This window comes from Amphibalanus amphitrite, unplaced genomic scaffold (assembly GCF_019059575.1).
Source record: "Amphibalanus amphitrite isolate SeventyFive unplaced genomic scaffold, NRLGWU_Aamphi_draft 000890F_arrow, whole genome shotgun sequence".
Lineage (NCBI taxonomy): Eukaryota > Metazoa > Arthropoda > Thecostraca > Balanomorpha > Balanidae > Amphibalanus > Amphibalanus amphitrite.
Genome location: NW_024882384.1, coordinates 278492 through 291821, shown reverse-complemented (window position 1 = coordinate 291821; position 13330 = coordinate 278492). Strand labels below are relative to the sequence as shown.

General features: G+C 51.6%; 1 protein-coding gene across 2 annotated transcripts; it reads left to right on the top strand.

Annotated features, from left to right (window-relative positions):
• Positions 1-359: 359 nt before the first annotated feature.
• LOC122367709 (F-box/LRR-repeat protein 20-like) lies at positions 360-11484 on the top strand. 2 transcript variants are annotated; one of them, XM_043341057.1, is made up of 9 exons: positions 360-570; positions 4118-4321; positions 4649-4785; positions 5041-5522; positions 5789-6355; positions 6692-6884; positions 9828-9955; positions 10281-10449; positions 10531-11484. In XM_043341057.1, coding segments are annotated over exons 1-9 (1896 nt in total). In that variant the 5' UTR covers positions 360-555; the 3' UTR covers positions 10532-11484. The 2 variants fall into 2 exon arrangements, with proteins under 2 accessions (XP_043196992.1, XP_043196991.1); XM_043341056.1 differs by lacking the exon at positions 360-570 and adding an exon at positions 3030-3382 and having other exon boundaries at positions 10281-11484.
• The last annotated feature ends 1846 nt before the right edge of the window (positions 11485-13330 follow it).

The following is a 13330-nucleotide window of genomic DNA, read 5'->3' as shown; positions in this document are numbered from 1 at the left end:
AACAAATGATTCGCAGTGGCGCGTCGGACGGGACGCCGCGGCCGGTCGGTCGGTCCACCGTCCCCTCATGATCATTATCGACCGACGATCATCCGACGGTCGGAAAGGGGAGGGGGGAGGGGGGACGGAACGAGTATAGCCGGTCCGGTGGGGAGCGGGGAGGGGTGATCAGCTGCAGAGGGGAGGGGTGAACAGCCGCAGAGGGGAGGGGTGGCGCCGGCTGCAGTGCGGGGCGGTTGTTTGTGGCGAGCGGGCATAGACCAAGCCGACGGCCGCCTGCCTATTGGCGGATACGCCAAACGGGCTCCGGTGAATGAACTGCGTGTGGCTGTGGAGGCAGACCCCGTGTGACGGGGAGGTGCAGAGAGCGTTAAAAATACGCAGCTGCGTGGGGGCGGCCGCCACTTGGCTCCCTGCCCCGGTGTCGACGCGACGTGCGCTTTCGTTCTTGCTTATTGTCGGTGCCATACGTGTCCCTAACAGATCCCAAAAGCCGACCATCGCCGTGATATAACCCACTAACGGCTGAAACCGACGCTCAAGCATCGACAAACAATGGCGGAACGCCAGGTAAGAGAGCGTGGCCGCGTGCAGTGGACAATGCTCAAAATAACAGACCTTGGCTAGCAGACCAACAAGGTCAAAGGCAGACATGTGCATGGATCTGGAAAATGGGTCCAAGATCTGATCCCGAGGATCTGGATCTGGGATCCGCTCAGGTCATATATCCGACTCCTCCATTTTGTCGAGAGGTCCACTGAGATCATAGTTCCGACCTCTTCATTTTGTCGAGAGATCCACTGAGATCATAGATCCACCTCTCGGATCCATGCACATGTCTGGTCAAAGGTAGGTAACTGCTACACGTCTCAGTGGCCCTCAAATCCCGATAGTGATGCAGATTTGCAATAATTGAGTGCCCTGGTGTTATTAGTAATTAATAGTTATACTCGCAATTGGCTCGCTGACTTCTGAGAGTGAACGACCGATAGGCGGTGGTAGAGTCCGGTTTGAGCCAGTTGGATGTTCGCGGCTTATTTTCGACGAGGGTGACTTGAGTTTGTCTAGGTATGTGAAGACTGTAGATTGTGATAGGCGTAATAATAAGAAACGTCGGAAAGGAATCATCGGTAACGAGAACGACCGAAAACCATGGAATGCGTTCTGAGCTCTCAGTCATGCAGATTGCATACCCCGGTATAACAGTTTTTGGTAGTGGTAGTAGCTATCAATTCCTGCCCCCCCCCCCCCCTACACATGTCAGGACTGACAGTCGCATTAAGGGGGTGTGGGGTGGGGGGGGGGGGCAATGAGCATCCACTCGAAAACCGATTTTTAACATGACGCCAACATCCCATGGGCCATGGCAGGCATTCAGCTTCGTGGCCGATAGCCCTTTCATCCCGGTCTGGTTCCGCTAGTGCATTGGTGCATTACCATGCAAAGCACGTTGCGTAGAATAAGTATCCCTACAAAAAGTCCAAGAAGTTTCTGCGGACATTTAGGTATCTGGAGGATCTGGAGCAGATCTGGAGCATCTGGACGTTTGGTTGAAATCGGGGTCTTGAGAAAAGGTTCGAATTAGTGAATGTCTTTATTTCTATGATGTTTCGAAATAGGTACCTACCTACTTTTATTGAAAACCATGCCCATGGTGTATTCTCAGTATCAATTTAAGATCTAATAAGATCTGGATTGTCCGCGGTGGGTGTCCGATCAAAGTTTGTAAATTAGACGATTTGGAGTTTGTACGTTTGGACCAGTTTGGACGCTGGTGAGCTGCCGACGTTTCGCAGGTTTGAAGTCCTGACCGGTACCTATACACAATTTTGTCCTTTGCTTGCTACTTAGCTGCCGAAGCTATAATACGCATAGACATACAGACATACCTAATACTAGTCAATGAAAAACATTTTTCTTTTAATTTTATTGTTCAAATTTGGTAATTGCAGCCTTTTTCATATAATTGCATCGATTTATGCCTTGTGAGTCTGTGCCTGTGCCGAACGCACTGAACTCTACGCCGAACGCATCTATTGTTTACCAAACAGTAGACATATCTGACGCGCAAGAAACAAAATATTAGAGAAAGATATGTTATGTGATGATCACTGGGGAGCATTCCGGTCTAGGGGTAAGATACTTGCCTCTAGATTCGGCCATCCGGGTTCGATTCCCGGGCGATGCACGTGGCATTGCCGCTACCTGACCGCTTGGAACAGCGTGAGAGTTCCGGTTAGCACCTTGGTCCACTGGATGTGGTGCTTAACCCAAACCAACCAACCAACCGTGATGATCACTGTTTTACTCTGCTGAGCCCTGATCGGCGGCCGGCTAGTACTCTTGCCCGCGCTCACATACGTGCACGTTACCCCGGCAACGGGCTATTGACCAATGAGAAGCGAGAAAAGTGTTACGTCACTGCGATTTTTCATATACCTGTGCCCCCCGGACGTGACGTAGTGTGCTCGCGCGCGTGCAGGGTCTCTGCGATCGAAAAAGAGCGCTAGCAGCGCGCCACTCGACGCCGCAATTGTCAAAAGCGGCGTGTTAGTATGCTTTATTATGAATGATGTGTGTAAAAGTGAGTTTTTATGTTGTTTATTTGGAGGAAATGGTTGGAATAAATTAAGTTATTTTTATTTCTGTTGGTTGGAGTTTTTATTCAAAAGATTTCGGTCTATACCATTGATATTTACTGAAAATACCTTCGCTTGAATAAATTGCAGATATTTGGCGACTGAAGTGTTAGGTAAGACTAAATGATATGTAAAAAGGTAAGAGACACCCTGATTATCATTTGAGAAACGAAAATATATGAATTTTCCTTATAAGATTCGCTCAATATGCTACTCCGCGGTTTATGCCCCGAGGGTGTCCGAGGGTTCCCGTTAGTTTGTCGTTGGCGCTCGGCTCGCGCGCGAGCCGACGTCACCGCGTGTGACGTCGGCTCGCGAAATACGTCATACCCTGCACACAAAATAGCCGGCTGCCGAACAGCGCTCTGGATAATTATTTAAACTGAGTGGCACTACCTGTCTTGGTTCTCCCATTTCAAGTGTAATGTATTTTTCTGCTTATTCAAAATCATACATGTGGCTGGTTCTATCTGTAAGAATCTTGGCTGGTTCCCTTTTCAAGGCATTCAATGATTGATGCCCAAGTTGAAGTAGGTAGTCAATTGGCTAGCGATACTCTGCAACCATATGGCTCTAATCTCGATAATTTTAGTAAATATCTGCTGTAATGTCGGACCTTGACCTCTTTGACACACTTGAGTGGCTTTCGCTTTAAAGAAACAATGCATCAAATATATACAATTATCAATGACAAGCACTGGCCAGGCAACTGTGCAAGCCGTAGATCCTGATCCAGCAAAGTGGTAAGATAAGTACCTACATGTTGGTTGTGGGGCATACTCTCCATGATGTTGCTTTGCTTTACAAGAGCTTCTTGGGTGCTGCTTTCTTTCATTTTGATACACATTTCAAACCAATCATTTCCCAATAAATCGTGTTAGGTTGAGGTTCCTTTGCCGTACCGATACCCTCTTTTGGTGGTTGGAAAACTGCATAGATTGCACTACAGATTGTCAATGTTGGGTGCTGCAGGAGGGACCAATGCCCTAAAAGCCCCTTTGCATTTGTGTCATATGAATGAGTGATTCACTATGCAATATATGCATATGCCCTTGTTATAAGATATAATGTATTATTGATGGGAAGCATTTTTTTAAATCCTGTGAACTTCGTAGTTCCCATTTTTATCAATGGTTCAGTTTAATATTACTAATATTGGTTTGGTAATGTCATTCATTAGAAAGCTGTACTGTAGAAAATTAAGGATGATGCATTATTTGGGTCTGTTGTAATTTGTTTTGTTTATTAGACCAATCTATGCACATTAGTGCATTGTCCTTTCACATTGTCAAGTTTATAATTTATATAGCAAGAATCTTTCACATCGATTATAAGGGATGGTATAGGATAGGTATAGGATGGTATAGGTAAGGGATGGTAAGGGATGGTATGTTTGTACTAGTTATAAGATGTGATATGGAGTATGCAGCATGGCACGTCCACCTCCTGACACCATGCTGTCTACATGATGTTCCCAGAAGCACAAGCAGGACGTGATGCCCCGCAGACGGCGTTTCCGACATGCTCAGCACCGTCCAGAGCCTTCAGCGGACATACACCAGCCCGCACTGGCCAATGGCTCAGGGACCCGATCCAGCACATGGGGTGGAGGGTGGCCGGAGTCACCAGACAACGCTGGCGATAACCACCTGCGGCTCTGCGTCAGGAACCTGCCGCGAAGAGTGAGTGCCAGGAGTAATATATTGATAACCGATTGTGTTTTGCTTAAATTTTGCTCATTTTTATCGATGATTGTTCTATAGTACCTATATTGGCGATAACATGCATTCTATTGTTTCTCCTTTAGATGCGAAGCTTGATCTTTGCTACGGAGTTTATGACTTATTGTTCTTGACCTTCAAATCGGCTGTGTCTAGTTAAACCAATTAATTTTCCAGGCAAGGGGACAAAGAGCAAAAATAAGTAGCACCCTTTCATTGGCTGGATAAAAATTGTGCGAAGATCAACTTCTTGCATCATTCTAGTTTCATCGCTCTGCCTGTTAACAGATCTCCAAGCGCACGGTCTTCCACGCCTTCGAGGACTTCGGCTTCGTGAAGGACGTCACACTTGTCAGAAACAAGGAAAGCGGCCAGCTCCGTGACTTTTGTTTCGTGACGTTCACGGAGCGGAATGCGGCGCTCGGGTAAGAACCGGTGACTTCCAGAATATCCCAGCATTCATTTGTGCCCTCTCTTGCTGGATTTCACCCGTAATAGATACACTTGTAAATTGTAATCATGGGCGAAAAGTATGGTGCAGATTCGGGCTCGAGGAGAAGTCTAACTGGGATATCTAATTCTGTAAACTGAGGCAGGAATCTGCATGTAGCCTGCCCGTGTCGCTGGCCGGTCAGCTGACGCTGATCGGTCCACTGACCGTCACCGGTCGCCGTTCTCAGAGCACTGGAGGCGGCCAGCGTCGGCTCGGTGTGGCTGGGCTCCCGCCTGGTCACTGCCGAGCCGGCCCGGCCGCGCCGGTCCGCCGCCCGCGCTCCACAGTCCCTGCCCACGGTGCCTGCCTCGCCGGCGGAGTCAGTGACGGCCGAGCCGCGGGGACAGCGGCGGCGGCGGCGCGGCCGGTCGTCGGGCGCGTGCCACGCGGACCGGCTGCCGGCGGAGCTGCTGGAGCAGATCCTGTCTCTCCTGCCGCTGCGGTACCAGCTGACCGCGCAGGCCGTGTCGCGCCGCTGGCACGCCGTGGTGGCCGGCCTGCTGGCCCGCCGCTCGGAGATCCTGCTCGACCGAGACTTTGCCGACGCCGGAGAGAGGGTCTCCATGGACTCTGATCAGATGCGGAGTCTGCTGCGGCAGGCGACCGGGCTGCGGCGGCTGCACACAGGACCGGCGCACCTCTGCCCGTTCGACGCCATGGATCACATCAGTGAGTGCCTGGAGAGCGCGGCAGTAGAGGGCAGATCAGGGAGGGATAGAGACTCGTCCCGAGGGTGCTGCAATCGGATGGGACCTAATAATGTCTAATGTGCAGAGGGTTGGATTGGACGGCCCCTATGGCAAGTTCAGGTACAAACGGGCTAAAAATTACCGAATCAGTATTGAATCAACTTCATATCAGCATGCGAAGCGGAGTGCTGTCTTGCTATCTCTAACCACCACGTCTGTCTGTGTCCGACGTCCGTTCGTCCTCAGCGGCGCACTGTCCGAACCTGCTGTCGCTGGACATGTCGTCCGGCTTCTTCACGTTCAGCCAGCAGCGTCTGCGACGTCTGGTGCGCGCCTGCCCGCTGCTGGAGGACGTCACCCTGCCCTCCTACTACGTGTGTGACGAGGCCACGGTACTAGTGCTGTTGCGCCACCTGCCGCGCCTGCGCCGGCTCCAGCTACTGCCGGGCACCCAGCTGACGGGCCAGAGCCTGGCGCTGCTGCCCGGCTCACTGCGCCAGCTCAGCCTGCCCTGCGGCTGGCTCAGCTCGGAGCACGTGCGACACGTGGCGCGCTGCCGCCAGCTGCGTGAGCTCGAGCTCACGGGCGTGGCGCGGCTGAAGACGGCCGACCTGGCGGCGGCTCTGGCCGGCTGCCGCCGCCTGGAGCGGCTGTCGGCGGCGCGGCTCGGCCCGCCGCCGCAGCTGTACCTGCCGCCCGAGGGGCTGGCGCGGCTGGTGTCTCTGGACGTCAGTGACGCGCCAGGGGTCACTGACGAGACGCTGCGCCGTCTGCCGGAGCTGGCGCCGGCGCTGACCGCGCTCAACGTCCAGGGTCAGTGAGGGGAGAGGGATGGAGCGCGGGAGTTACGAGAACAGAGAGGATCTGACCTGATACACCGTCAGTGTTCAGGCTGTGGACGGGAAATGACCCTAAAATCAAACGGTATCTGAATGCAACACCATACCTACCGGCATATATTCACCACCCAAGTCTTCAATGCCAATACCGCGGAATCGAATCTTGTCAAACGACGGAAACTGTCTTGAAATGTGGAAACTATACCCATTTGATACGCAGCTATAGGTAGTCCAGGCCCGTCTTTCACACCTTGCCACGCTCTCTCACCCCTCCCCAGATATCTCTGACGCTCTCTCTCGGCCTCTCCAGGCTGTGACGGTGTGACAGAGTCGGGTCTCGTACACCTGGACCGGCTCTGTCACCTCCAGTCACTGGACGTTGGCTACGTGTGTGATATCACTGATCACGTGCTGTACCGGCTGCGGGCTCTGCCACTGCGAGAGCTGCGGCTGGCGCAGGACGCCACCGGGAGCGCACGGTTCACAGAGACAGGAGTGGTCGGGTAGGTAAGGGGACGGGATGGGGAGTGTGGAGGTCTGACGGTGATTGCCAATAAGCTAGGTCTTGTTGATTGTTCACTGTAGAGCACGGAATATATAGTCTACGACATGGAATGGACAGGAGCTTCGATTAGCATTGCCACGTGTGTAACCAAAAATCAAGGATTTTGCCGGATGAATATCCGGAGATCCGGAGGATGCGGATGAATTTCTTTCCACGTGGGTTTACATTTTCATATATTTTAACATTTCATACATTTTTTCTTAACAATCGTCGAATGATTCGTCTTCAAGGGCCAAGTTGTGACTGTGACTTTGAAATGGTAGCCGTATATTTTATTGGAAACTTTTAGCACACATTGTTACGGGAGCATTTATACATATTCATTGCATTATAGTTTTAACATTGGTCTAAAGTTAAATGAAATTCGATGAAATTCGTCTAAAATTTGATGAAGATGAGGAAGTGCGAGCATTCGCGCTCTACTTTCAGGGTCCCAGGACTATATATGGCCTTGGTCCCAGGGCGTATCGGTTCAAGTGCCAAGGACAAGCTGTGCATCATTTCGTTCGACGAAATGCAGCTAAAACCAAGGTTGGCCTACCAGCGGGATGATGACGTCATCGAGGGCTTCACTGATCATGGCTCTCTCTGCCGCGCCAATGCCTGCGCCGACCACGCCTTGGTCATGATGGTGCGGGACGTCAGTGTCACCAAACGCTGGAAACAGCCCATCGGTTTCTTTCTGAGTTACGGAACGACCAAGGCCGTTGTGCAGCAGCAGCTGTTAACACAGTGTGTCCAACGTGTAACAACAGCGGGATTCACTGTGCTAGCTACAACTGGTGACATGTCAAAGAACAACCAGGCGACCTACAGACTGCTCGGAGCTGCGGAAACCGGCTTGTTCACCGTGGACGGGCACGAGGTTGCTGCTCTGTATGACGTGCCTCACATCTTCAAATGCATACGAAATGCATTAATGAAATACGATACCTATTGAAGTAGACGGTGAAGTAGCCTCTTGGAGTCATTTAGAAACACTCTACGCACTGGAATGCGCTTCTTCCCCACGGGCTGCTCCAAAACTAAGCCAGAAACACATCAGGCCAAACAGCTTTGAAAAATGAAAGTCAGCTATGCCCCACAGGTGATGAGCCGGACAGTAGCAGCAGCAATCACATTGCATGCGACCCACGGCAAGCTCCCGCGCACTGCACTCCCGACTGCTACTCTCCTGCTGCGCCTCAACGACCTGCTCGATGTGCTAAACTCTTGCGCCCGGTTCGACCCCTGCTCAAAGCGACGCGCGATATCCAGCCTCCATCCAGCAACGGCGGGAGAACACATGCAGTTTCTTCAGGAGAGCGACGCCTGGCTGCAGCGGTGGACGGTCGGTGGCGGCGCCAGCATCGGCACCCTACTAACCGGTCTCTAGCGATGTGCCAAATTTGAGCACAATCGGCCCAGCCGTTCTAGAGATCTGGAAGCGGCACCCTGCACGTGCGCACGTGCAAAATGGGTCCCAACTGACTTGTGCACGGCACCCTACTAACTGGTCCCTAACCGTGTACCAAATTTGAGCGCCATCGGTCCAGCCGTTCTCGAGATCTGGAAACGACCCCTGCACGTGCGCACGTGCAGCAGCACCCCAACCCTAACACATGCAGATGAATTATCTGATGGAGACCTAACTGTGTACCGAGTTTCAATTCAATCGGCCCAGCCGTTGTGCCGTTATTGAGGTTGCAATTTTGGGGGTTCTTAAAAAATGTCCAACTTTACCACGCGCCAGCCGCCACGTGCGGTGGTTGGCAAGAACGCATGGTGGCCATCACACCACATAACTTTTACGTCCAAGTGACATTCAGTAAAGAAGACCGCTTGTCAATCGGATGTCCCGTTCCTAAGATATTAGCTTTTGAAGAGCGTCCCCACGGCCGGCCGGTCAGCCGGTTCGCTCATACTCAGAAATTTCCGTTATTCTACGTAAGACTCCGCTCGCTTCGCTCGCTCCGTAATTAGGCACATACACGGTGCCTGTGTACCTACTTATAATGAAGAAACATTACGACAACGTTTGAAACGTTTAACACAACCCCTCCTCTAAATGCATTTATGAAACGTGAGTGGGCCAATAAAGGCAACTAGTTTTAACTAACAAAAAAGCACTTCTGGGCACGTAAATGGGGTAAAATGTGGTAAAATGTGGTAAAATTCACCATCCCATATCGCCTCTATCGGAAACCCGTTTTAACCCCCGAAGGACATTGGCAATAGAGCAGGATCGTTCATGTTTAGCAAAACAGCCGGCAACTTTCTATCGCAGCGAAAGGTTGGCTAGGACGAGAGTCATTGCTTTCACTGACTATGACAAACTTACTCGAACGGATTTTCACCTAGGAAGTTACCAAACGAATGTTGAAAAATACATCAGCACCATGAAAAAAACTTTACCCACCATCCTCAGCAACGCCGCCTCCCGCCGGCGTCCACCGGAAAAGGGCGGCCAACGAGCGAACTTTAAATTGTCAGAAGTGATTCCAGACAGCAACACCTGATTAGAATAAAATGCACCTTCTCATATTGCCCCGGTACCCCGTTATGCCCCACCTTCCCCTATTAGTTATAGGTCTGGCAACTATACTTTCATCCTCGTAAAGGAAGTAACCACAGCGAATCCGCACGACTAAATCATCAGCAGGTCGCCAAAAACTTGGCAGTTACAGGAAATCTCGATCTTGTCCATTCCATGTCGTAGACTATATATTCCGTGCTGTAGAGTTTAGAGTGTTAAGTCTTGTTCCCTGTAGAGTAGTCACAACACAACATGGAAAGGATTCCTTCGCAAATAACTCACACTGTGACGTGTTATTGGACTTGGGAGGCCACCGTTCGTCTCTCTCCTGTTCTCATCTGACCTTTCTTCTTTTACCCCACCCAGTCTGGCGGTCGCCCTTCCCTCGCTCGCTCTGCTGGACCTCAGCTGTGTGGACTGCATCTCAGAGGGCCTGGTGGAGCGACTGGAGAGCGACCTGCCCGACGGACGCTCCCTCGGCGTCTACGTCGGAGGTAAGAGCGACTGCGACAGGAGGGGAGACTGGAGTCCGGGACTGCCCGACTTATAGCATCGAAAAGATGTTGGGACGGCATTGAGTTTTCTTAGCCGTAAAATCCTTCGCGAACTGTAAACAACTCTCATTCAACGATATTCAACCCAGATTGATAATGCAAAACAAGGATGTGGATGTTTCTTCGCGCATATTAAGCTAAAAACGACTCTCTCCCAGAGTCGCTCTCCTATCCCCACCGTTTTCCCGTGGCAGCCACCTTGCTAGAGCTCCCTCGCGCCCTACAGAGGCGCTCTCCGTCTAACCTACCCCATTCCTTCTCTCAGGCACCTCGCTGGAGCGGTGCGGCCAGCCCACCTCGGACCGCATCCGCCTGCTGCGGTACATCACCGTGCCAGGCGGACGGCGGCTGCTCACTGCCGAGCAGCTCTGGAACGAGAGCGAGGAGGCAGAGGTGCCGACCATCGCAGACTGGCGCCGGCCGCCCTGTGAGTGGAGACCATCCCACGCTGGCGGCCGCTGCTCACGAGTGGCCTGACCGACCATTCTCGACGGGCGGCGGCTGCCCTGTGAGTAAGCGAGGCGCCGCCCTCAGAGTGACGGACTAACAGCGCTGGAACGGGACAGTGGCGCCGACTATCGCCGATTGTCGATCGTTGTCCTCAGCCTGACGGGACCAGCTGCGTTGGAACGGGACAGTAACACCGACCATCGCTAACCAGCGGCGGCTGCCCTCAGACTGACTGTGGTCGGTCGTGAATGACGAACTCCGTACAACTACGGACGATCGAATCATGAATTGGGAGTAGAATTCGACCAGGTTTACTTATTTGAGATTGACCAAAGCTTACACTTAAGTTCTCTTAGTCACAAGTGACGATACAATAATCTCTTCTACACTTTAGGCAGTGAAAAGAAGAGCTTGGAGCAAAGAGCCGAACCCGGTATATGTATGTTGTACAATGTGTAATTGTATGTTGCTCAATGTTATACAGGGATTTGATGTGCGAATCGAGTAAGTGAATGGAGTGCAATAGTCGTGTTTGTGTGTGATAAAATAAGATGTATAATGTATATTGCATAAAAAATCTTGCGAGTCATAATTTTGTTTCCGTTTTGGAAATTCAGAGTGTCAGGTAACAAGCTTTACATGTATGAAATTTTATTTACTAGAAGTAGTTGTATCTTTGTGTGTGATAGTTTTATTGACTGTTCTGCTAAACCAATTCCGTCGCGGTTTACCGTGTGACCGAATGAAGTAAATTAGTATGTACTGTGCTTATTGCGCGGTGTTCGTACAACAATAGAAGTACAACCATGGAAGCTTTCATCGTCGAGCTGCGACAAACAAATGTCATAATTTCTTGTCGACAAGAAAGCAATCGGCTGTATATCCTGAAAGTTTTATTTGTTTGGGATACGTTTTTGTCTAATTTATTTAGTTATGCATGTCGTAAATTATTGTTTTATCATGTAACTACTTCTTATTGGGAGTGTGTTAATGTGACAATAGAACAACAGTGTGCTACAGTGGACGTTTGAACCATATCTCTATTTAAGCGGTATTGTCAAGTGTCTGGGTCATGTACCGACATACACGGCAGGCCGCACAGAGTTAAAAAGGCGCTGCACGGAAGGGGCCTTCTAGGTGCTATCTGATAGGCAGCGAGGCGGACCCTTGTTAAATGTGCAGTCCACGCGATAATAACCGGACGAGTTAAGTTTATTTATGTTGATGAAACGTTTGTCCAGTGTTTTGTGATATTACCAACATTGATGGCCGGTGATCCTATTCACACATGCCCACGAATGACTATCTTACCAGTTACCATCACTAACGAGCCCTTTCCTGCCCGGCCAGTTGTACAATATCTTCAACGGAGCACGATCCAAACATATTGACATTGGACATGTCCACCAGATTCTTCACGTTCAGCCATGAGCCAACAGCGGCTGCGGCATCAGGAGCGCGCCTGTTCCTCCCGGAACGAGGCCTACTTCTTGTCATGGGCGGGCTGGCTGCTGCCCCGTGCGACACTGTGCTCCACAGTTGTCCAAATAACCGCACAGACCGGGATGGCCTCTCGCGTTCGGAACAACTCTCACCCTGGGTCACCTAAGGAGCGGCTACTGCTCCCTGCCGAGGGCCACACGCCACAGAGCGGACCTCATCCCGAGCCCGTACTGCCGGCAGTGCGGACTGCGGTGCCGTAGACAACACATCACACCTTTTCGCCATGTGCCCGACCTGTGCCTTCACGAGACGCCGGCTCTGAGTAGGGCCCCTTCAACCCCTCGAGAATGTCCTCTCCGGGCCGGTCGGCAAGACCATCGGGTGCATACATCCGGCAGATGGGGCGGTTCGAGCACTCACCCAGCGCCCCCGCCTGGCGCGCTGAAGAGGGAAGAAGAGCAGCCTGGTCGACGGGTGTACCGTTCCCGCTAGCCAGGCCAAGCCCAGTGCCCACGAACAATACCAAGGTGCAAGGGGAAACAAATTTGATGGGAATACCCGTAATGTTATCGATGTAACATCATTATCCCCACCATGTGCTGCCACCTAGATATAAGTCGTACGCAAAGGCAGCTCTAGAGGACGCTACAATCTCACGGGTACTAAAATTGTGCACAAATGATTACTTTTCAAGATTATCTGCGGACTGCGACTTGCCTGACATGTTCGGCTGGTCGAGGGCCTTATCGGAGGCGTACCGTGGTGATGAGGATAAACGTGTACGCAACAGTCAAAATTCAACACTTCCAGATCAATGGCCAGTGGCGGATCCAGGATTTTCACTGGGGAGGGGCTGCAGGTCATAATTGGGCGCCACGCCCCGGATGGGCGCCATAGTCGCATCGTATTGGCGCTGAAATATTGGCGCCCAGTGGCCCTGACAAGAGGCGCCCAGGATCAGTATGTACAGTGACACCACACGATTGGAAATATCGGTGCGGAGCGTACTGAAACGACGTTATTCGACTGATTTTTGCATCCTAGTCCTACCCCGCGTTCGATGTCTCTCGGACGACGAAGATTCTACGTCGTCCGGCCAATCCCGTCCAAGGTCAGAGGGGGCTCGGCTGCGGTTGTGGAACGTGATTGGCCGGACGGCGTAGAATCTTCGCCGTCCGGGAGACATCGAACGCGGGGCTAGTATGCGGCACTCCGATGAGTTGCGAATTGAAAATTGGCGCCAACTGCGCCTTCGGCGCAGTGGCGCCAGTTTTCCTTGGGTGGGGGCTGCCAGCCCCCGCAGCCCCCCCCTGGATCCGCCACTGTCAATGGCCCAGATGCAACCAAGATGCAACCGAATCTACACTCGGCCCATCGATCTCAATCGCCGATGTCAACAAGTATGTCAACAAGGCAAGATGT

Coding starts and splice junctions, on each gene's coding strand:
- LOC122367709 (XM_043341056.1), top strand. CDS start 4,136: ATGCCCCGCAGACGGCGTTTCCGACATGCTCAGCACCGTCCAGAGCCT. Junction 4,322..4,648: donor TCAGGAACCTGCCGCGAAGA/GTGAGTGCCAGG, acceptor GCCTGTTAACAG/ATCTCCAAGCGCACGGTCTT. Junction 9,956..10,280: donor CCTCGGCGTCTACGTCGGAG/GTAAGAGCGACT, acceptor TCCTTCTCTCAG/GCACCTCGCTGGAGCGGTGC.